Raw genomic sequence first — 24,209 nt, forward strand, 5'->3', positions numbered from 1 at the left:
TAACACTTGCTAAGGGAAGGGGAACCACAGAAAACTGGACACCCGCAGATGATCAGCTCTTCAGTGTGAACAGGGCAAAGAAATGTCAAATAATCTGGGTTTTTCCAGGTTTTCTTCCCCATTGCTCTTGTCCTATTTCAAAACACGCACAAGGGAAACATCATCCAAGCTGTCTCAGGTCGTTCTGTGTGCCCTGTTTCTTCGTAGGGATATCAGCTGGGCTTTTTGATGAGTTGTATCTGGAAGTGAGCACTTTTGGTGTTGCTAATTGGGCACCAAAGATAGCAAAGTCCACATGAATTCTGAGATTGCAGTGTGTGTCTGTGATCATCAGGAGAGGGCAGACAGCTCCAGCAGCTCTCACTGCTAGCGCGCTAATGTAGTCTTATTCACATGCAGGACAAATATCTGCTAATTGCTTTTTATCCAGATGCTTTTCTAATTTAGCTACTGTAACTGCAAAAATGAAAGCATTCCAGATTTGTGAAAAAAAGAGGCGGCTGCTTATCATATGTACACTGCTGGGTCTAGATACTATGACAGGCTTACTCTTCACAAAAGCAGCCTTACTGAAAATGGAGATTGAGTATCTGCTCTATCTATATGTATACATACAGCTGTGGAGTCAGTGATGCAAAGGGCTTGTTATGCTATGGTTAAAGATCTAATGAGCATCAAGTCATTTTACACTGCATTACAGAAGAAAACAGTTTGCAGGTATTTGGCAAATCTTTGATGTTAGCTTTTCAATCCCGGTGAGTAGATGTTAACCAATGTAATTATGAACATTTTAATCCAGAGGGAGATATAAGAAAAAAACCTCGAAGATTAATTTGATTGAAGCACTATATTTAATCCACTATTCCAACACTCCTGTCATAGGAGCCATCCCACCACATCTGTGGTGCCAATAAGATCACAGCCCCAGAGGTGTTCGTTACCCGTGCTACGTGTGTCTGCACAGAGGCATTGAAGTTGAGCCCCCGATGAACCTGACTTCATGTCAGCATGTTCAAACCAGAGGATTTAAACTCAAGTAGATTCTAAAATCTGGTCTCTGAGCTGGAAAAAATAAGAATTAGTAGCATGTGACACTTAAACGACACAGCAACATTTTACTAATCTGTGCTTTGCACATCATTAGAAGAGGATTTTTAAGGTGATGAGTCAATTCATCTTGCCTGGCTACTTTCCATTGGTACCACAACTAACACCTGTAACAACCTTGCGGAGCTACGTAGAAGTTTATTATTTTTTTAAAGAAGAATAATTGCTTTTAATTTTAACCAAAACAATTATTATAATTGAACCTGAAGTTTACATATATATTTTGGTAGTGATTATTACTAGTAAACTGCATAAAGAATAAATACCAGTACTTCCAAATTTGACACCATAGTAATACTGCTGCTTGATGCATCAAGCAGGGACAAAATACAAATAGTATCCTCCCAACAGAAGTCTATTAAGCTTTACATGGTTATTGGTAATATGCAGCACAATCAAATAAGCTAACTGGTTTAAACCGTTTTGGCTAGATGACGGTCCCCTGTGTTCATTAGCAAAACCACTCGTAACATACGACAGGAAGCTGAGAACAAGCACAATGGTATTCGCCTCCTCCAAGCTCTCAGAGCTGCCATTTGTCAGCAGTGCGCTGTATTTTGGACCAGATAGCGACTTCTGTAACTTTGCACGGCTGCACACATCAGCAGTAGTTCTCCAATGAAAATAAAATTAAGACCGTTTGTTCTTTTGTCCGTCCTTAACGATAAAATGAAAACATTAGGCCAAAATAGTTCCTCAAAAGTAGGTCAAAAACACCCATTCGTGATCACTTCAGCATTGGTTTCCTGGCAAACTAATCTACCCACACAGATATACGTAATGCGTATCCTGGAGACAGCGAGGCAGAGGAAGAAAACCAAATACATTAATGAGGTAGCTTAGACTGAATAACTGCAGTTAAAAGTTTTATTGAACAAAAGAAGGTAAAATGTGGTAGTCCAAGTTCACTGAGCAAAAGCAGCTCTCTCGCCGAAGCTGCACTTTGTGCTAGATAACCTTATTAACTGAGACTATACAGAGGACACATTATGCAAGTTATCTCAACAGCAAAGGAGAAAAGGTAGATTAAATTTGATCTGATGGAACGATTTGGTCAAATTCAGTGGCTTAAGTTAATGTTTCTAGCCCTTATCTACCCATATTCAGCACAGGCATACAACAGAATGTACAACTGCGCTGAATTCCCATTTGTTAATAGTGTGTGCTCCCATGTGAGTGGAAGCCAATTCCTGAAAAAAACCCAAATTAAAAAACCCAAACAGTTCAAATCTTTTGTTTGAAGTATCATTCAACCGACTCAGGATAAAACACTTGATATACGTTATAAAAAACTCCCAGCCTCTATAAGGTCCGCTTCCTGTATAGTGCTAATATTTTAAAATTACTTTATTTCCCCCCTCTGCCTAAGAAACTTCAAATGCTCTGAATGCACCCACAGAGGCAGGTGGGTAAACAGATATGTCAAAAATACTCTGTGAAAAGAGGGAGGTAGCTCAGGCCCCTTGGCAACCTTCTGTCATAGTTCACATTGGTGCGGTCTACCCCCCCCTCGTAATTGGCAGTCAAAAACGAAAGGAAAAAGTATTTCAACTATGAAATTTAGTGAAAGAATATGGTCAATACAAAGTCTTCCAATTTGACTCATTGGGCTTCCAAATGTAAGCTATAAGGTACCTCACACCCAATACACAACATTAATAACGTACCTAGTTCATACATTTTATAGACAGTATTTTCTCATTTGTTAAACATTTGGCTCGGGTAAGTACATCATTTTTTGTTAACCACTTGACGAACATTCTAGGCCAAACAAACAGCACAAATAATGTCAAAGTCTTTTTTTTTTCCAGTAATTGTACGAAATGCTGTAGGCTAAGCCTAACAGAAACTACTGAAGAAAAATTAACAGACTCCATGATGCAGTGCAAAGGTGTTACTACAACATCATAAGTCAAGGGATGTTTCTAAGGTGCTGAAAGAGGAGATTCTCTCGACGGTGACCCTGTATTGTCCTCCGGTGGGAAAACAGTAAGAGTGCAGGCTCGAATGCCACCAAGCGATTCTGGAAGGTCAAATACTTTATGCCACTCATCTTTTTCTGGATCATATTTCTGAACTATTTCCACCATACACCGATTATTCCAAGAATATCCTCCAACAACATAGATTTTATTTTCAAAGACAGCAACCCCAACATCACTTTGCCCACGTAACATGGCAGCAATTGGAGTCCACTGGTCTAGAGTTGGTGAGTAATATTCACAGCTTAGGACATCATCATAATCACTCGTTCCTCTAAAGTGATTTCCACCAATAACATATAGCTTGTCCCCTACAGTACACATGCAATGTAGACCTCTGACTGTTGTCATTGGAGCTTTCTGAGTCCATTTGTCTGTGTCAGGGTCAAAACACATAAGTTCCTTTTGGAAAGTATCATGGGTAATTCCTCCTAGAGAAATAAAACACATGTTAGAGCAGTGCTCACCTTTAATAAGCAATAAATAGCAAAAACAAATTTTTGTGAATGAATTCAGCCTTCCCTAAATCGTTATCACATTACCTTAGATTACTATCACGTATGTGCTCCATTTCAAATGACATTTTTAATATACCTTGGTCCTTTAAACCTGAATATGGAAAGAAGCCACGTCTCATACAGTACCTCATTACTTAAGATGATACTGGCAGATTAAAATAACAAAAAATTGTTACCTATGCTTCATTTTGGCAAATTTATTTCTTTGCTTACATTTGTTCGGTTTGCTAGTTTTCTTTCCCAACATCAAGAAACCAGGAATTCCTTTCCCTTTCACATTTTGATACTACGCTATTGTGTTTTGCTATCACATAGCAGAATTTTCTTCAGAAAACATTTTTCATCAACTTGAACTAAAGAGAGAGAGGAAACAGATTTCAAATATTCTTCTGTTAACAGATGCCTACAGTTCTTTCTATATTTAGCTTCTCCACGGTTCCCTGCAAAAGCAGTTGGAGAGGCTTCAGGGGAAATCACAGGACAATTTCCCATCAGTGGATGAAACGTCCCACCTTTCTGTAAGGTCACTTGGCAGGTCAGAAAGCAGTCACACCAATTTCAGACACTGTACGCTCATTAGCTATGGTTTAAGACCATAATGCAACTGTATTTGAGGTGCTAAAAATATGCAGAGAACACACTGCTACTGAACAACCTCCTGCTGGGCTAACCATTCAACACTGAATTATCACGCTTGGATTATTAGCTGACAGAGATGGCATGGTGTCTGCAGGAGTTATGCAAGAAATTACTTAATTCTTCAGCTGGACAATAAGAATTAAATCTGGAATAAATAAGAGGACTGTCTGGCCCTGACACTTAATGACAGCAAAAGTAGAGGCAGCACTTGGGAGCCTGTCAGAGAGAAGAGGCTTTAATGACAAAGGAGCCAACCTTCACATTTTCAACCCCAAAAGTGTCTAGACTTGGGATATCTGAGAACATCTGGGAAATATACAACATCTACATGAAAAAAAAGCACAGCAGGGAGAATATACATGTGCCACCTGCAGTAAAACAAGCAAAAGGGGCAACAAAATACAAAAAGCAGCACAATGATTAGAAGCTGGCTTAATGGACTTGGTCATAGAAAAATAAGCAGATGTACTTTATTGTAGATTTGAAAACAAATCCCTCCTCCTAGCCTACTGATACAAGGCCCCCTAATTCATAATGCCCCAAGGACCAATCTGTTCCAGTGCATCTCCCCACCAGTTCTTCACAGCCAAGCAACCTTGTCCCACCTCTCACCCTGAATTTCAGCTTAGTTCTTAGAGGACATCCCTTAAAACCACAGTAGGAGAACATTCATAGGGCCATGATCTCTGCAGAGATCACTGACAGACAGGCTGAATCTCCTTTAAAAATTGAGCAGAGACCAGATTTTCAGAAAACCTATTGCCCCCTGTTTGGAAAAAAAATGGAATCAAACAGTGACATATAGGACGGAGCACATCACAGTTGAAAGGCCAGTGAAAGTACAGACACCATTCATACATTGTGATTAACATGAAAACTTGTCCCTTTCCATTAGCTCAATGAAGGCAGATGTTCTTCCTCAAAATATTAAAATTTCCAGTGCTTTTCCAAAATGTATCAAAAAGGGCATACTTAATGGTTATTGCTATATAAATGTATATATGTGGTGTTGCCATAGAAAAACATTCTGCTGGCTGAAGTGAATAACTGCTTTGGAATTCAGAGCTGTCATTTATTATGTAAATGCATAATATTACCTAAAATAGTTTCCTCAGGCTCTGCAGTATATATGTTGTTTGACTGGCTTCTTAGGAAATTGCATCACTGCTTACACCATAGCAAACCTACTGCAACCAGAGACAATCTTTATTGTCTCCCACTGAAAGAGGAAAAGTTACATAAGTAATTGTTTCATAGAGATGATACGGTCACAAGAATTATTTACCTGAAATATACATTAATCCCCCATAGACTGTTCCAGCATGACCATAGTGGGGTTCATTCATTTTTGCAACGTAGCTCCATTCATTCATCCTGGGATTGTAACATTCCACAGTGGCTGTTTAAAACAAATGAGAATATAAAAACGTTGAAGCAGTTTGGGTTTGAGTACAGTCGCAGTGGCAGTAATATATTCATAAACAGAGGAAGCATCAATGAGAAGCAGTGTTCGGCTGAGAAAGCATCAAGGGAATTATTGAGCATTATGTCGAGAGACAATGCAAAAAAAACCTCAAGCCTCATCCCAGAGGAACAAAAGGAATAAAACACCCTCTTGCATTCTTGCCTTCTACTTGTATCATTCCCATTCCTGCTTGACACAAAAACCTGCCCTGGCTCCTGAACCCGGCTGGGGGTACAGTTGTGGGACAGCGGAGAAAATGGCAACAGAAGTGGGTGAATTCAGCTTTTCCACCCTTTTCCTCTTGTACAACTCCCTTTCAGTGCCTGCTGTAGAGAGATGGGGAATAAACTTAAAACCTGTCTCTAAGAGGATCAATACATCTGGCAACCAGAACAGGCTCAAGTCTTCAGCAACATCCCACCTATACAGAAAGATCAGGATAGATTTTCTTCTTGGTATTTCAAATTGAAATGGTCCTGTGCCCTCAAAAGAGGGCAGCAACCGTCAACTAATTTTCTATTGTCTTGCAATGTGTTACTAAGTACTTGCACAGCAACATACAGTGCAGCATATGCAAGTCACTAATTCAAACAGTTTACAAAAGCCAAGCTTTAAAAAAAATACAAGATGAAACATCATTGACTCTGAAATGGAAAGCAGCAGTGTCTGTGTCAATACCCAGCCCCGTTTGTGCAGTTTTCTTTGTGAACTGGAATGTTAACATTATCAGAGGATCCATCAAATCAGAAATCAGTTCTAAGTTAAAAAGAAACGCAGAACCCAGGTGTCCTTGCAGAAAGCAGTTCTGAGGAGGGATCCCCTCTTTGAAGTGGGATGGAAGAAATGTGGGGTTGCAGGAAAAGGATAATGCAATAAGCACAGAGAACAGAAATAAGACACAGATTTAATAATGGATCTGAGCAAGCTGTAGAGATTGACAGCTTGAATAGTACAATATGACCAGAAGGGCAAGTGAACCTGAAAAACCCTGTAATACAGTGACCTTATGATACACAAAGCAATTATCAATAACTGTGTTATCTTAAACTAAATCTCATTTTAAATAAGGAAAATTAAGAATCAGATTCTAATGCTTTTTATACAATGCTTAATCTCTGAAGAAAGATGTTTATGAACTATGTGTACAAAATTGAATCTGTCTTTGACAGTGGCATTTTACTCGCTCTAGAAAAAGCTTTTTTTCAATCGAGGGTAGAAAAATCCGAGCCAGCTCTATGGAACCAGTGATGGTGACTTACAGGCCAGGATTACACATCAACTGAAAAGAGACAAAAAGATATTCAGAAGCTGAGTAGCTTGTCATTTTAAAGGCAAAAACTAGCTAGTGTTAGCATAAGCCTGCAGAATTAGCAATACTGGGCAGGCCAGTGAAGAATATCAATCAGTGACACTCATACAGTGACTATAAGGTAGCTCATCCTAACTCCTAATCTGTCCTAACAAACAAACAAAAAAACAACAAAAAAACAACAAGAAACAAACAACAAAAACACCACCACCCACAAAAAAAACCCATCATCATCCTCCTTTGGAGAATTTTGGAAGAGTAAGGTATAGCTACGGTCTCAGCCTACCACCAAAAAATCCCTAGTCATGGAAAAATGTAGCAAAGAACACATTACAGTGACTTCCTGAATTTTCTTTTAGCTGCTACAAAACACATAACGTCCTTAGTGTTGCAAAACTGGATCATATTTTTAATTCCATACAATTAGTATCTCAAGCAGACACACTCAAAATAAAAGCTTCCAGTTCCAGTGTCAGCAATACCGTTTCACAACTAGTTGAGCATCATCTAAGGTTAGAAATTTTTTAAATCTATATTGCACATACTAGTTGCTAAATTGTTACAGCACACTGGATTTTCTTCAGCTTTTCCCCACCCAGGAGCTAAAATTAAAATTTAAGAAATATGAAAAGTGCTGGTCGAGAACACTATTCATTTTATAAGGGAAAACACACTAAATTACTGTTTCTTTCAAAGCAAATGATGTACATTGACTTGCAGGTATGAAAGGATTAATTTCATTTACTTGAAACTGTTTAAAAGTAGAAATGCTTCTTGTTTTATAAGAGAGCCTTCCACATGGACCCCAAGTTACACCAGTGATCTCAGGGCTTTGTAAGATGGACAAAAGATTCAAAAAATTATGCAAAGTAACTGAAGTAAAGTGTGTCCATACACTACTGTTGACATGCCAAAAACCTAAAAACCTGCCCGACATGAGCAAGTTCCCAATTTTAGTCTAAGAGATCCGTCCTTCACTAAACACTTTGTCTATAATCTCGTCCTCTTGTTCCCACATTTCCTACCTCAGCCATCAGACATGAGCCTCGAGCTGCCTTTCACATTACACACATGTACAGGTAGAAATCTGCATTAGGAAATGTATGAAAAGGCACCCAAGCATTCTTCTACAATGAAATGTTTTGAAGTCAGGCTTCATTTTTGTTTTCTTTTTAATGAACCTAAAAATCTCCTCTTAAAAATTTTTGTGTTTATCCCATTTGATATCCTGCAGATTATGTATATCCACCAAGGACTTATGCAGCCATAAAGCCGTTGAATGCTGAAGACAGCCTTTTGCTCAAATAAAGGCATAGGCACAAAGAACTGATTCCACAATTCACACCTAAAATTAAATCTATGAGCTGTATTTGTGCATACTGCCATGTTCACACCACATGCAGTATTTGCCCAATCCCCAAATAAACCCATGCTCTTTCCTGTATAAAAGTATTTATCCTTTCCAATATACTTCTCTAAAAATGGAAAGCTCCTTTCTACTCCGCTCCACTTAGCAATCAGAAGAAAACAAAGCAGCACAGAAATTTCAAGAATGGAGAAAAACAGATTTGACGTGCAAGTAATTATAGCTGTCCCAGTTCTACCCTGACAGCAGACCCTCTGACCCGCTGTTTGATGCTATGCTGCACCAAAATCATCATTCTACTTGCTTTCCCAAAAACAAAAGTGCTTCCCACTCTGTGCTGAGGTGAGGACCTTAAATTTCTAATAGACCACAAGGACAGGAAGAGCAGAGTCCGTGCAACGCAACCCCAAACCCAGCAGCAGCCAGACTAACGTGACATTCAACACCGGACAACTGTTTACCTCACTCTGCCCTATGCATTTGAGAGAGGAAGCACAGCCAAACGGTCACTTCAGCAAGAGAAGATGAAATATGCAGAGATTGGTACACATTACTACATCTCTATCACCTCACTGTGAAGACATTAGTTATCTAAGAAAGGATGCTGCTGAGTCCAAGATCCTTCACTGTCTGATGTGGCTTCAAAATTCTTTAAACATCACCAGTAGAAATAAAGTACAGTTTGACAGCATTTCAGACAAATCGTTCCAACTCATATCTCAAATCTACAGTGCTTAAAACAAAGCTGATTATTTTCCAGCTGAAAAAAAGCCCTACTGTTCTGTTCAGTTGTTCTGCACAGTTGTTTCCCTGCTCCCTTGCAAGCTCATTCCACTTCTCCCTCTGCATGGAAAAGGAAAAAAAACCCACAAAAATTCAGCTAGTAAAGGTGCCTGTTAATTTCAGAGGCATCAGGATGTTTTCTCTACATCATCTCCAGACAAAGTATCATTCATGAAACACTCAAAAGAACTGCTACTTCACTGAACCCAAGTATATATTCTATATAGCATGAGACTGGTTGATTCATTCTCCCAACAGCATGAATGATTCAAATCAGGCTTTATTTATGTTTAACAGTGGAACTTCTAATCTGTTCATTACCATAATCCAGGGAAGACAGGCCTCATTTTAATAGAATTAAGCAATCTCAAAAAGACACAAAGCTTCGGCAGTCCCAAGGGACGTTCAGTCTGCACTCATTTCATAGTGCCATCTGTGATGCTGTTTGAGGAGGATACAGATATTTACCACTTCTCTGTCAGTACCTTCTAACGTGTTTCTTACAGCCGCACTTAGCAATTGTGGGTGACATCCTAAAACCCAGGATCTTCATCTTGTTATATTATTTCTGTAATACAGCTTGCTTCTGTAGAACTCAAAGCTGACTTGGTTAAATTATACAGCACCCTGAGTAATTCTGTCCCTAGCACTTCAAAATAAGCTCCTGTGCAAGAGATCCCCAGTTCACGCTTCAGTTTGACATTCACAGTAATACACAGACAACCAACAGCCCAACTGGGTAAAGTTGCATATTGTTCTTCTTAACCAACAACATTTAAAATATATATGTTATATAGAATCATAAGAGAAATTTTACATAAACAAGGAGTTGTTTGAATTGAGGGTTAAGCATCATAGCAGGCACCTGGAAAATAAATGCCTTCCCACTTGCTGGGCAGCGGGTCAGAAGAACACCAAAGTGTTCTGCCCTGGACTAGAAGTCTTCTCTTGCAGCATGATGATGAAGGTATCAATGAATCTGTGGTTTAGTCACAACCCAACATGCTCTGAAGTGTTTAGGAAAAGCCCATATATAAAAATCTCAAACTCCACTCAAGCCCATCAAAAGTAGAGCCTGAAGTATCTGGAGAGTGTCTAACTTATCATGCTTAAAGGCACAACTTCTGCCACCATCATCAAGCACCACAAATGAACTCTTTCAAAAAAGCTAAAAAAAATTTACTTGTCCGAGAAAACAGTATCCAGAGCAGCTGGAAACTGCCAATGAGCTCTGCTTCATGAGCATCTCTGAACCACATCTGGTTTTCCCCTTGTCTCCTTTTCCAAACCATCTTGCCTTTTGCACTCCTGCCTTCTCCAGGTGCTCTCCTCCTCGTGCCAGGGTGCTGCTCTCCCTGCCTGCTGGGAATATCTTTGGCAGGTGCCTGCTTTGACACGTAAAAAGAACCAACCAGAATTAGATACAATCCTCCTAGGAGTGGTGCATGCTTCTGCATGGCACTAAATTGTCACAGCGTTGAAAAATCTGAACTACAATTTCATAATTCAATACGTTTCAGAGATCCATTTACCATATCCCAATGAATGTACCACATACATTCAAATTCACCTGTCCCTACCAATGAACCAAACTTTTCTCAGTGGCACACGCTGATAAAATAGTAGCTCCTTATTACTGCCAAGGCACATACTACTAAGGTAGAAAGTGGTATTTACAAAGGTCACAGAAGGTTAAACATTTGGAAGCTGTTTTGGGATGGCCTGACAGAGAGACTCAAAAAAGTGTAATTTTTATTCCAGTCAATGTGTCAGGAGGAAAAATAATAAAGAAATCCATTATAGTAATTTTAATCTTTCAGCTGTTTTCCGTAAGAGCTGATCTTCTGGAAAGCTGAATTCAGGTTTTGGGAATTTTTCCTCTCTAACAATAGACTGAAATTAGTTTGAACCCAAGGGCAAAATCTTTAATACCTGTCCAACATACATTTGACCTTCTCTTCTATGAAATGCTCCAGAGTTTTTCTCATCTGAAGAGAATGGGAAGTTTAAGCTGGATTTCATCTTTCGGCTGTCAGGGTTTATGAAAGAAACATGAAAATGAAAAGTGACTTGCCTCACAATTAACAAGAAAAGAACCTGAAGCCCCAAATCAAAGCATCAGACAGCTACAATATTTAGCATTTATACAATTCTCTTCCCACAGAATGATCCAACGACATTTTTCGGGTCTGCGTGGAAATCGCTGCAGCATTTTAATGATATCTTTACAGAAGAATTTTAGACAGCTGATAGATTTTTGTCTTTTCATTAGAGCTGCAGAAGAGTTGAGGTCAGCAGAATGACACCGCTTGATCTAATTGAAGACAAACACTGCGCGTAAAGCCTGCTGTACACCCAGATTGCACTGCCTTAGTCACTGAATTATTTCATACTGATTTTGTTAGACTTGTAACTTTTTCACTGCCATTCTTATAACCCTACTCTGTTTAAGATGGTACAGTACACAAGGACAGCAATCTAATTATCTGCTATTAATTTATTTGATTAGAAAATAGCTCAATGAAGGTCAGCTTTTCTGCTATTCAAGATAAAGATCAAGACACATTAATTTGTACATTTGGTCTTTTACAGGGTATTAAGCTTGCTTTTAGAATGTATTTCCAGGTAGATAAAGTGACATGTAAGAAAAACTCTGAAAACCTCTGGATCTGCATCAGAAAATGGCTGTTTAGGGAAAACAAGTTATTGCAAAACAATTTCCCATGCCTTTTTGGAAACAGGAGACATGTTTAAATGTCTCATTTCATCAAACATTAGAACAGATTTTAAACTTCTAGCAAAACCAGCTTGGTTTTGAGTAGTGGAAGCAATGCACTCTGTGTTTCCTAAGAAAGTCTGCAATCTGATCATGAAACAAAGTGTATATGTGAATGACTGAGATACACTAATAAAAAGAATATCACAGGTGCTGCAGCACAAATTAGGTTTTGTATTGTTTCAATTAAACATGTTTCTCACTTAAAGATATCAATGCACTTCTAAAAAGCAAATCTCAGAGATACTGCCACAAAGACTTGTCAAGATATGGTTGTGTATTGGGCTGAAAGCAGCAAATAAAATAATTAAATGTTACATCTGGTTTAGATATAACATTATGCTAAAATTCCAAGCATAATCATTGTTACACTTCAATTTTGAAGCACAGACAAATTTCCAATTGACTGTATGCTCCCACACTTGACAGCAAATGCTAACCGCTAGAGTTTTGGAAAATGCAGTGCATTAATTTGGGCCACCCCCTACAGACTTCTATTCAATTAAAAGTTACCATGTATTTATTCTTTGTTTCTGACCATCTTATTTCCCAGAAGCTGATTTTTTTTTTATTTTTTTGGTCAAATAAAATGAATCATCATTTGCAACGGGGGAAAAAAGGAGACAGCAGGACAGGGTCATTCATATGAATAAGTTCACTGCGTGGTCACATGAGCACAGATGACAGGCAAAATATAACATTTTTAGTAATAAAAAAGTCCAGAATGTCAGGAGATGTGAATTTCACTGACCTGTGAGTGAAACAAATCACTCAGTCATTAGCCCACCTTTAAAAATAATTACTATTCCAGAAATTTTGCATCTTTTAAAATGCAATGTTAATTCAACAGTGAGTTTCAGTTAGAAAGTCATGTATCCCTTAAGAGTGAAAAGACCAGATTTGTTTTCTCATTTTCTCACTTAAGTAATGATTTGGGGTTTTGTGTACAGTTACATTTTTATATATATATATATATATATATATATATACACACACACACACACACGCTTCATGTTTGATGATAAAGGTGAAGGCATTGGATACTATGCATCAATACACAAGATACATGGTTTGCTTTTGTTGTGTGTGGTGGGTTTTTTTTTGTGGAAGCCCTTCTAAAATTAACTGCTAATAGTGCCCAAATTTCTCTATGCATTTGTACTATTTCCAGAAAGAAGCTGCATGCCAAAAACTGCAACTGGTTTCCTCTCCACCCATTCCTAGGGCAGCACAGTATCTGGCTGAAGATGTCCCTGCTCATTGCAGGGGGGTTGATCTAGATGAGCTTTGAAGGACCCTTCCAATCCAAACTATTCTCTAACTCTATGATTTGAAGGCCTAAAAAGCATGGCAAGCAGCCACACTTGAGAATAAGCACTCACCTAGCTCACCCGCTGCATTTCGACCACCGACTGCATACAAATGTCCTTTGAGGGCACTTAGGTGGAAGAAGGTGCGCTTCTCATTTAAAGATGCGACTTGCATCCACTTGTTGTAGCGAGGATCAAACCTAAAGACCGTGTCAACCGCCGTCTTTCCTTTCGTGTCATAATTGCTCTGGCCCCCAACCACGTACAGAAAGTTTCCGATCACGGCGATGCCATGCTGGTACCTCGGTGCATCCATGGGAGCCAAGGATTTCCATTCGTGGGCCTTTTCGTCATACATCCGTAACTCCTTGCTGACCACCAGCTGCTGCCTCAGCACGCCCCCCAAGGTCACCAAGTGAGTGCTGTCCGACCGAATGGCAGTTCTCTCCGACTGCATCACCGGTTGCATGTATGGCATCATTTGGTAATTGCTGGCTTCCAATAGCAAGTTGACACAGGTATTGTCAGTTCTCATGAAGTCCACTGTTTGAACATAGTTAATAAGATCCTGGGGCGTCATGAGTGGAAACCTGATGTTCTTCATTAGCTTTGCAGCATACTCCATCCGAGGGTCCTCATACCGTAGCCAGCGACACGCGGCCTTGAAGAGTTCAAGTTCAGTGCAGTGCTTAAGGCTATTACTTGAAAGCACAAAGGCAAGACGCTCAAAGGGGAGTTTCACAAATTCACCAGTACTTAATAATGCAGGAAAGTTCTTCAGGATGAAATTATTAACATATTTATCCACTTCTGTGAGATTGTATGTGTTGGCAATTCGCCCAACCTCAACACAGTTTTCCAACGAAACCTATTAAGTAAACAGAAATAGGAATCAGAACACTTTCCTAATTTGGCATATAAATGTTAACGTAGAATTAATGAATACTATAGAATCAGCAATATTACATCATGTCACAATGCTCAAGGTGATTCACACACGAGCAAATAAATATTCAACGTGATGTATATATTCATGACTGCAAGGGGAGATCCAATGTATTCTTTATTTTGAGGAGAGAAATGAGACAAGTAAAAAGCATATGGCATATATTAATTATGTCAAATACATTACACAACGATGACATATAGCAATTACGCAGCACTTAATCTTTGAAAAGCTCTGCAAACATCTTTGTAAGTAATATGTTATGGAAAATGCAGTTAAGGGAGAAGTGATCAGCTCAAGGTTACAGAGAATAATACAAAAGTAGGTCTCACCAACAAACATTTTCTAACATTATTAAAATTGTATTGTCATAGTGCAGTCAAAGAGAATGGCACAGCTACCTCTCCAAAGCCACATACTTCAGACTATTTATTAACAGTGTTCAATCCCATGAATACATTACTTAGAAACAAACAAAATTGGATCTTTAATAAATCAAGGTGGTGCTCTTACAGATTATGTTCAAAATCAAATACATGGCATTGTCAAAAATAAGACAAAGGTAGTGAACTTTTAACACGTATTTAACTTTTTTTTTTTTTTAAAGAATGAATCTGGGAGGATTTCCCCTGGAAATACCCAGCACATGAAATGCTTTAGCAGTAGGGGCCATGCCCTAATTCCATCCAATACCTGAGCAACCCTATCTTGATAATCACATCTTTCACAGTGCTGCTGTATCTGTCTTTCTTACATCTTTGGCTCCTAAATTTCTGAGGTCACTTGTGATTCAAGGAGGAAGAAAGACAGGAGGGATGGGACACAACTTAAAGCGGGTCTCCAGTGAACCCAGCCAATTCATTTCAGCAAGCTCTACAGTACACATGCAAAGCAAGTCAATTTTCGGATAATTCTTGCTGAGAACTGCAGCTTTGTTTCCATTCAGTCCTTATTCTAACCCAAGCTTCTTTTACACACCCCTTCTAGTCCCTGTGCATGTCAGTCCTACTCAATGTTGACAATTTCCACAACTTTGTGATTCTCATTATATTTGTAATGCCAGAAGAATTTAAGCTTCCAAATCTCATGGTTATTTTAAAAAAGATTATAAAGATTGAGGACTATGACCTGATTGCAGCCTAAGAACCCAAAAACCTTCAAATGACCTTCTGGTCATGACAGAGATTACAAGATTTTAATACTGTATAACTCAATCTGATCATTGTCCTTTAATACTAGAAAATTGAAAAGTCTAATGAGCATGGGAATAGGAGGGTTTTTTAATTCACTGATCTAAGGTGCCCTAGAGTTAAGATCTGCAGTCACCCAAAGTCTCCATTCACACATCTTCATACAGTCAAATATTCCAAATCTTATTCTTCATCTCCAGGAACTCTAATCCTGTATTCAGGTCCTATCTAGAAGATGAATGTGTGGCAGACTGTCAGGAGTTCTATCATAGAATATCTGTGTAATGCATGAATGGAAATTATTTTTGTATTAGAAGAAAGACCACATTGCTTATACCAAAATATAATCGCCTCAGCAAGCAATGACCTATAAAACATCCTCTGATGCTTTAGAAACATTTTTTTCTTCTTTTTACTGTTTTTGAGAGTCAGTATCAAACTAATTTTCGTGCATTTCCTTTCAGTATTTTTAATTTACATAAATTAATCGCATAATTGCAGTAACGGCATACCTTAAATTAAGTACCTGAAACAGGACAGTCTTACTTCTGAAATCTCTTTCAAGCTGTATAATAAAAATAAAGCAACAGAAAAATCACCCCTTAATGAACAGCTGGCTTACCGTATACCACAAAATTTAACTCTTGCTACACAGTAATTGTATTTTAAAACTACATTGGAATATATTCCCTGGTATCAAACTACAGAGATGCAGCACTTCCTCCATATCAAGGTAAGCTGACAGAAAGGTACTATGGCATACAGAAAAGACATGCCTGAAGTCAAAAGAACAAAGCAAAAAAGGTCCAGATTATGTCCCATTGGCACATGGTGCTCAGGTTGCAATGAAGCATTTATAGACCCAGCACAGAATGTATGCCAGTTATCAAGTGCCCAGCGTGCATCCAGTTGATGTATCATCATAACTATGTTGCACCGTAAATCTATGCAGTTGAATGTGTTCCTGGAATGCTTACAGTTGAGGAATTTATTGTCACATTATATACTGTTAACAACTGATGAACATGACATCAGCAGTTTCCAGTCACCCCCAACTCTCTGAAAATTTGCCTTACACTGCCTTAATTAATCCACTGGAACTGTACTGCACTCAGGGTTGGTTTTTTCATACTATCATTGCAAGCACTCCCCATTATGCTTATGAAATTGTGTACTTTGGTTTACCTACAAATTCCATCTCTCACCTCACATCAGGGTATCATATTAAATATTTTATTAAAAGTTACCTTCATTGGCAAAATTACTATTAACAACTTGACTGTGCTCTAAGATAGCAATCAACATACCAGGCTAAATTATATTGCAAAGATTTCACAGTCATAAAAATACATACTCTAAAGACTCTTAAGTCCTGAGCCAAAAAATAATCCTTCAATACACAGTTATTTTTACCTAAATATTCAAAATTGGACAGCATTGAAGAACAACAATGTTGTTTAAACACTTAAGTACTTGAGAGTTACTCAAATGTTGATTTTCAGAAAAAGTTTGACTTATGGTATGGTACTTTTGAGAGGTGTGGAAACCGTTCTCTATGGAAGTCAGTCAGTCAGGAGCTCATCAACAACTGCTACTTCTGGAAATCCCACTGAAGTGAACGGGAAGAATAGAAATATCAGATGAAAATACAAGACTGGCTGTACAGTGAATCCAGTAACTAGTAAAGACACACAGAAAGAGCTACAAGCCATAACTGGTCAAACAGCAACCGCCATAAGTCGCCAAGAATTTTAAATAAACCCTGTTTTACTTGGGCTTTGACTACTGAACATAGCTGCTCATTCCCATTGTAACTGCTCATTAGAAAGCTTGAGTGAAAGTTCCAGAAAATACTAAAGAGCTTTTCAAAAAAAGAAAGGTAAAGCACCGCACACTATTATTACAGCCTGAAAAACCAAATGCAAAACCTCGAGTACTTTCTTGAGAAAGCAGTTGACAATTCTTTGAAATGTTGAAGTAATCACTTCCCAGCTCTGGTGAAAACACAATTGACTATGAAATACTACAAAACTGGACACAGAACAAAATGATTGCAAGCATGAAAACCCTGGAGAACAACTCAGGAGAAATAACATGCACGGAAAATCATGTCCTCAAGCCCAGTACCACAAAATAATTAGGCGCCTTTCTTCGGTTTCAATGACTGTCAGACGCTGAAGCACCCACCATGGTGTTTCAAAGGCTCTAAGTTTACAAGAGCTTACATTCTCCTGAAATCCTCAATTTTTCTGTGGGGTCCCATATACAGAAGTCCAGAAATAACAGCACAGAAGTTTAACCAGCTCAGAAAACAGACTTAATCATACCCTCACACTAGAAAAGGTGAATTTCTGGTGCCTGGTAGAGCTTCCCGGCATTCCATCCCACACAACCACAAAACTGAGACCGCTTCCCTCCATCCTCAGTTAACCAAGTTATTGTGACAAGACAGGACTTCCAAATATTAAGCCCTCAATATTTGATAATTTGTTACAAAAATGCAAAGCACAGAACTACAGAAAGAATAAAATTTACTTATGCAGCTATATGAAAGCTACAGCCATGACATTAATTTTCAGTGTTTTGGAATGTTTTCTTTAATTACAGTATAACATCCCCTTCCCCATTACTCAGTGATTTTCCCCTGAGTGCTGTAATTTACGTGGATAGGTTTCTCATATTCCTTCATTTTGTACACTGCTGCTACTTTTACAAAAACATTATTGTGCATTTTCTAACACTCACTACCCTGAAAATATTTCCACGGAATTTTTATTAATTTTAATTACATTATAGCTCATTTAGATCTGAATGTGGGAGCAGTCCAAGTCTATCGTATGGCTATAAATATTTAAAAGCAATACTAGAAGTAAGACTGGAAACATCTTCGGAAACATTCCAGTGCTTCTCTGGGAGTGTGTTCAGCTGCAGAGCAAAGACTGTCAGAGCAATGGGATACTTGACAGGAGGGGTGGACAAGCACAACAGCCAAAAGAACATTCACCGGTCAGCTACAACATGTAGCACTCTTTGAAGGTCACACCATTTTTTGCACAAATTAAGCTGTTACCTTAAGCCTATGTTTTTCTTTGTAAATATTTCTTATGAAGTAACACAGTTACATTCCGCTTTACATGAACTGACTTCTATAATCTCTTGAACAATGGACTCCCTAGACAATTTAAAGACAATTAGGTATTTGTCTGGGAATGGTTGCATCAGATGCTGCTCTCAGCTATTTTCAACAGAAATAAGCTCAAGACTTGCTCAGAAAACTCACTTAAATTACAGAAATGTTCCTTCAAAAATTCAGCAAAGCTAGTACAGTGGGGAGTAACCATTGTAAAGCTAAGATATGGTCATTCAAGAAAAAAAACAACCCTTTTGCTAACCAACTCTGGTTCCTGTTCCAACAAATTCAATAGTAAGTTTTCTTTCAAAAATTCTTTGTATAAAAATGCTGAGGACATAACTAGGCTAACAGCACTAACTTAGTTTTGTACTTTCTCTACATTTATACAATGAATAAGATCGTCTCCTTAGACATCAATATAAATGGAAATATTTAAGAGAATCAATAAAATTAAGAGAAGTCTTCCTGATTCTTTCAAAATGTAGCGTCAAACAAGACATCTCCTACTTGAACCAAAACAGTGACTGAGTCAACACTGTAAGTGAAGGAACCTCCAGAAAACAAGCATTCAAAACAACGAAAACAATTCTTCCAAATAACGTGATTTAAGATAAAGAAGCTCTTGCCCTAAAAGAGCAGGGAAGGGGAAAGGGCAACAGTGTCCCTGGGCCTCCCCTCCCAAAGGGAGGCTGCTCCGAAGCCCTGACTCAAAGAACAGCAAGACCTTATTCCAAGTTGGCTTTTATAGCAGCATCCACCCTGGAGAGGCAGACTGCATCCTTTTGGAAGGGAAAAAAACCTGCGCAACAGAAAAATAGATGGCGTAGGATTTAAGAGTATTATCACAACATTCACAGAGAAGCGGCCATTAGAAAAGATGCCAAAATTAAAAGCAAAACAGTAGTGTTATAAAGCCTAAATGCCTCTAACACTTTCCCTATGGAACAGATTGCTGTTATTAGCAGCTTGGAGTCCTCTGGTTTGCATAAATCCTGGTACACGTCTTCATTAGGGAGGTCACAATTCTAAGTTTGTACCCCAAGGATCAACTGGAATACCTGCTTCTTTATTTCTCATTTCAGAGTATCAGAAAGCTGAATTCCACCTATTATAATTCATGTAGAACATACTAGTTTCCCTGTTACAGGTAAAGTTAGATTTCTCTTAAGGTATATAAGCAATTTACATTAACATCAGACAACCTCCAGGAAACATCAGAAATAATGCCCAAGTGTCCCTCTAGGCAGAACTGCTCCGACAGCACCACTCTTAAAGCTCTCTCATTCTGCAGCCCCACAAAGTAGGTGCTCCTTATTGTTGGCAGGACGGAACTATATTAATACAAGACAGTAGGGCAAGCCCTAGGAAAGGTATTGAAGCATCATGTTGGCATTGTTTATATACTATGTTTAAGTTAGAAAACAGATAGCTGCACTGTTTTAACTATAGAATAAAGCAAACATAACTGACACATGCAAAATGTACGTGGTAAGTTGACTGTAGCGCTAGAATGAGTGCAGTCATGCAGCAAGACCCTGAAACCTCTGACATCTGAGATTTAAGAAGGATGTTCAAAAAAGAAAACCTCTGAAAAGCAACCCTAGGTGATCAAATGTATACATGAGCTATGCTTGATAAACAACAGGATTAAACAGAGGAGTATAAACCAAACGCTTTTAACAAGAGGCTGGAGCCAGATAAATGAAAGGAGTGTTTTCATGTCACATCTCTTTCCTTATGTGCCAGTAAGGAATCTGGGAACTCTGATCATCATCGTTGCTGTCATCATGGCAGTGCACTCAGGAATTAAAAGAATTTTAATGTGCTATAACATTTATAGCAAACTCAAGAGTGTACATAATACTTAGAAGAAAAAAAGATTTTCAAGAAAACTACAAAGCAAACTTGTTCTCTGTGAATCCAAATTATGAATAACAGCATTTTAGACTTTGACCATTACATAGTCATTGTTCTTATATATTAAAAAAAAAAAGTAAATGTGAAACAAGCAGTAAGTCTTACCCCGGAGATAAGAAACACTTTACAGAAGTCCAAAACAGGTAAAATCTGCAAAAAACTGGCAGCTTCCAGAGTGTCCTGAAGGTTGTCCATATTAAGGGAAAGTTTTGCAGTATAAATGAAATCAATGATCTTCTTCAGGCCTATTTTGTTCACACCATGAAGTTTAATGCACATTAAATCCTGTTCCTTCATTCCTCCTGAAAAAGACACGTAGGTAAGTTTATATGATCAATTTGACTGATTTGAAATAATTTCATAAACTTATACAAAATTTAAATACAATTTTGAAGTCTAGTTTAAAAACCCATATGCAACAGTAGAGAGAGTACAACTATGTAGATTTATTTGCAGTCCTGGGCTAATTCACACAATACTGAACATGTGTTTGAGTGTCCAAACGATGGCAATTTGGAGATAGCAGCGGGCATTACTTTAACAGAAGCCCCACCTGTGAACATCGCCTTGAAGTAATCACTTGCAGAAGCCATCATCGCTCTGTGAACGGGAAACACTTCGTCACCATCTCCTGGAACAAGCGTCACATCACAAAGCAAACCTTCCACCCGCAGCTGGTCAAAACCCTGCAAGAAAAGCACCATGTGAAGCATTCACTTGATCTGGGAGGAGAGTGGGAATCTCTTTCATTTCCTTTACGTAAATACTTATTTACTTTTATTTATATATGTACTATAGTTCCAAAAAGTCACTAAGTTATTTGCCATCTTACAACCATTCTCTCTAATATATTCAATGATAATTATTCACTGGAAAACAAGCAGAATAATTATTATTTTCCAGGAATGGTTAAAGAATGCAAACACTGGGCCTTAGTTTTATTCAGCTAATTAAGTTATTTCCAGGAAGGAGTTTGTTTTGTAAGCTCTAGCAATTGCTCCAGGTAGGGTCTGAAATCTTTTTTGGACATGCCCTTTCTGGACACATATGCATTCTAGACATATTTCTGTCCCACACCAATTTAAGTGCTTTGCAACCTAAGAGGCTGCAAAACATGGGGGCCTAAAAGAAAGGTGTCACCTGCTTCTATGATTATCAAATTTATTACTGGAGTTTACATGGCATCTTCCACTGAAGATATGCCTGGTTTGGGATATCAGAAGATGGTCTGAATACTCGTCTCCTTCATGCACTGCAGAACAAAGGCTCAAACATAAACCAATCTCCTTCAACCAGTCATGCCTGATGTTTTTCAAGTACTAACAAGAATAAAACATCGTCCTTATAGTTTTAACATTTAGTCTTGGCATCAGCCCCCAAGGTTTAAAATGTTATCTTAAAGAAAGGCTGCATTTTTAAAACTGCAAAGGTAAGTAGAAATGAACATTCAAATTTGTTGCACAGAACAGAGTGCAAATGAAAAAATGAGTTATTAGCTCAAATAAATACGAGAAGCAAAACACAGGTTGATATAAAACTAATGCATTTCAATGCCTCAAACGACTTGTCTGTAGTTTCTACAATCAAAGCTTTTCAACTTTTTGCTCAAATTTTGAAGAAAAAATTAAATGAGGGGCAGTAAGTTCTGAACACTTCACCCAGGATTCTCACTATCATTATTTACTGTTATGTCCCTTGCCACATTAAAAGTATCTTTGCTACTAGTATACTGATGACCAGAGTATTTTTCTGACAAAGTACAAACTGTGCAAGGCACAACTCCACATTTGGTGTTTTAGAGTTTGTAAACGTCCTTCACTGATGATTTTTTTGAGTATAAAATATACAATATAGTCTAAGCGGTTTCCTTTCAGATGGTAACCAGTTCATATTGATGCGATCTTGCATTGAGGGAAATCTTTCCATTAGCTGACTTTAGCTTTAACTAGAAAACCTACAGCAAGGGGACAACTCCAAGCACATCAAATAAACAGTTTCTATTACAATAAGTATAAAACCTAAAGAGACATAGAGAAAAATATTTAGAACCATTTAACTTGTTCCAAAATTTACAAATGAGGGAGAGCTGTGCACAGACGCCCAAGCCTTAGAAACTAAAACAAAAGAATCACTATCTTCCCTGAAAGAAACAACAAAAAATCCTTCTCATTTTTGTTCTAAAACTTAGGCAATTTATTTAAAATGGCAGCAAATCAAAAAAACTAAATGTCAGTTCTCCAAGCAGTCATGCCACACAGAATTCATCTGTACTCCTACGCAAGTCTGCGCTGGAGAGCAGCAAGAGTTACGGCAAGTTCTATGGTGTGTAGAAACTCCAGCAGAAACAAGAAGATAAAACGAATTTAGGTTTAAATTCTTAAAAGCTTCCCAGAGAACAACATTTTTATCTGTTCCACCATACGGTAGTGCCATATAGTCAGAGCCAGCACAGAGCGTTACAGCAAAGCTGGCCGGGCTCTGCCATGGCAGGGCCGTGAGGAGGGAGCGTGGGGTTCTCCTCGGTCACATCCCTCAGGCAGCTCTCGCACAGGAGATGGTACTGGGGCTCACCTACCGCAATGACATGGTTATATTCAAGTGAGCTTCTTCAATAGAGCTGCCACTTCACCGTTTAAATGACATCACCTCTTAGAAACACAGAGTGGACAGAGATACAACCCAAAGAAAAGGCCAGGGTTTTTATGCAAGCTATTGCTACAAGTTGAACCTTTACCTCACAAGAAAAGGAGTTATAAGCCATACTTGCTTGTGGACACTGTCAGCACAGCACACTAACACATTTTTTGAGGCTTTTTAGGAATTACTAGTCTGATAAAGTCTATTGAGTGGAGGCATTGTTTAGAGCAGCCAAAATTCTCAGTACAGATCAATACTGACACAAGAACATTTAATTACCTGTAATACCACAGAACTGTGAGTATTGCTGGTGAAAAATCTTGTGGTCCCTGTCTTAGAAGACTGTAGATGGGCAGAGACGCCCATATCGCTGCTACCAAGAGATACTTTCATATGAGGATCCTCCTCTTCCACCAGAGATCTAAGAGGAATAGAACAAAGAAACCTTAAGACCAAACTCATTTCCATTCAGTGTTCTTGTGTATTAAAACCATAGTCTTCTGGGATGAAATGTAACAGCATACATGCTATACATCAAAAATCAGCAGGTGACAGAACCAGTCCTTAGTGGTCCCTTTCAGATAATCTAAGAAAGTGAAGTGTTAACAGCCCCTAAAACAATGTAATTTCAAAAACATATTTTTAGCTAATAATTTTTTCCTTCCACTCTGCCTCCCTGATTAAGACACTTGCAAGTTCTTTTATTTCTACGTGTGCCCCCAGTACTGTAGGATGCTTGCAAGAGCTTTGTTCAGTTTTCAGAATCAAATATCTTAGCAGATTGCCAAGGAAAGGCAAAAGATTGAAACTTTAAATATAATATTCAGTATTTTTGTTCTTATGGCTTACAAGATCTTGCTCAAGCGTGAAATACACGTAGTGGAATTTCGAGCTGGAACTGTAAGCTACATTCATAAACAACTAGAAGAACTCCTTTAGGACAAGATATCAAAGAGTTTGTCTCTGCAGGCAACCACTTCATAATTTTAAGATTTGTTAGTGTGAACTCAATACTTATGTTTTTGACTCCAAGCAATTCCTGTCCAAATCTAGACAGGAAGGACCAATTTTAGGTAGAATTGTTAAAGAATTATTGCACTATTATTAGCCTTCCATGTTAATCTTGAGATG

General features: G+C 38.3%; 1 protein-coding gene across 5 annotated transcripts in view; it reads right to left on the bottom strand.

The window, feature by feature from the left end:
* Positions 1-1,960: 1,960 nt before the first annotated feature.
* KLHL13 (kelch like family member 13) overlaps positions 1,961-24,209 on the bottom strand; it is an 81,080-nt gene continuing 58,831 nt past the window's right edge. For all 5 annotated transcript variants that reach the window (XM_082062003.1, XM_082062002.1, XM_082062004.1 and 2 more), the window contains 6 exons: positions 23,358-23,499; positions 20,995-21,127; positions 20,547-20,743; positions 13,328-14,123; positions 5,532-5,645; positions 1,961-3,520 (listed from right to left, as the gene is read on the bottom strand). In XM_082062003.1, the coding sequence (XP_081918129.1) occupies positions 3,033-3,520; positions 5,532-5,645; positions 13,328-14,123; positions 20,547-20,743; positions 20,995-21,127; positions 23,358-23,499 (1,870 nt within the window). In that variant the 3' untranslated portion in view covers positions 1,961-3,032. The remainder of the gene's footprint in view (positions 3,521-5,531; positions 5,646-13,327; positions 14,124-20,546; positions 20,744-20,994; positions 21,128-23,357; positions 23,500-24,209) is intronic.

Source organism: Streptopelia decaocto, assembly GCF_964273445.1.
Source record: "Streptopelia decaocto genome assembly, chromosome: 10".
NCBI lineage: Eukaryota > Metazoa > Chordata > Aves > Columbiformes > Columbidae > Streptopelia > Streptopelia decaocto.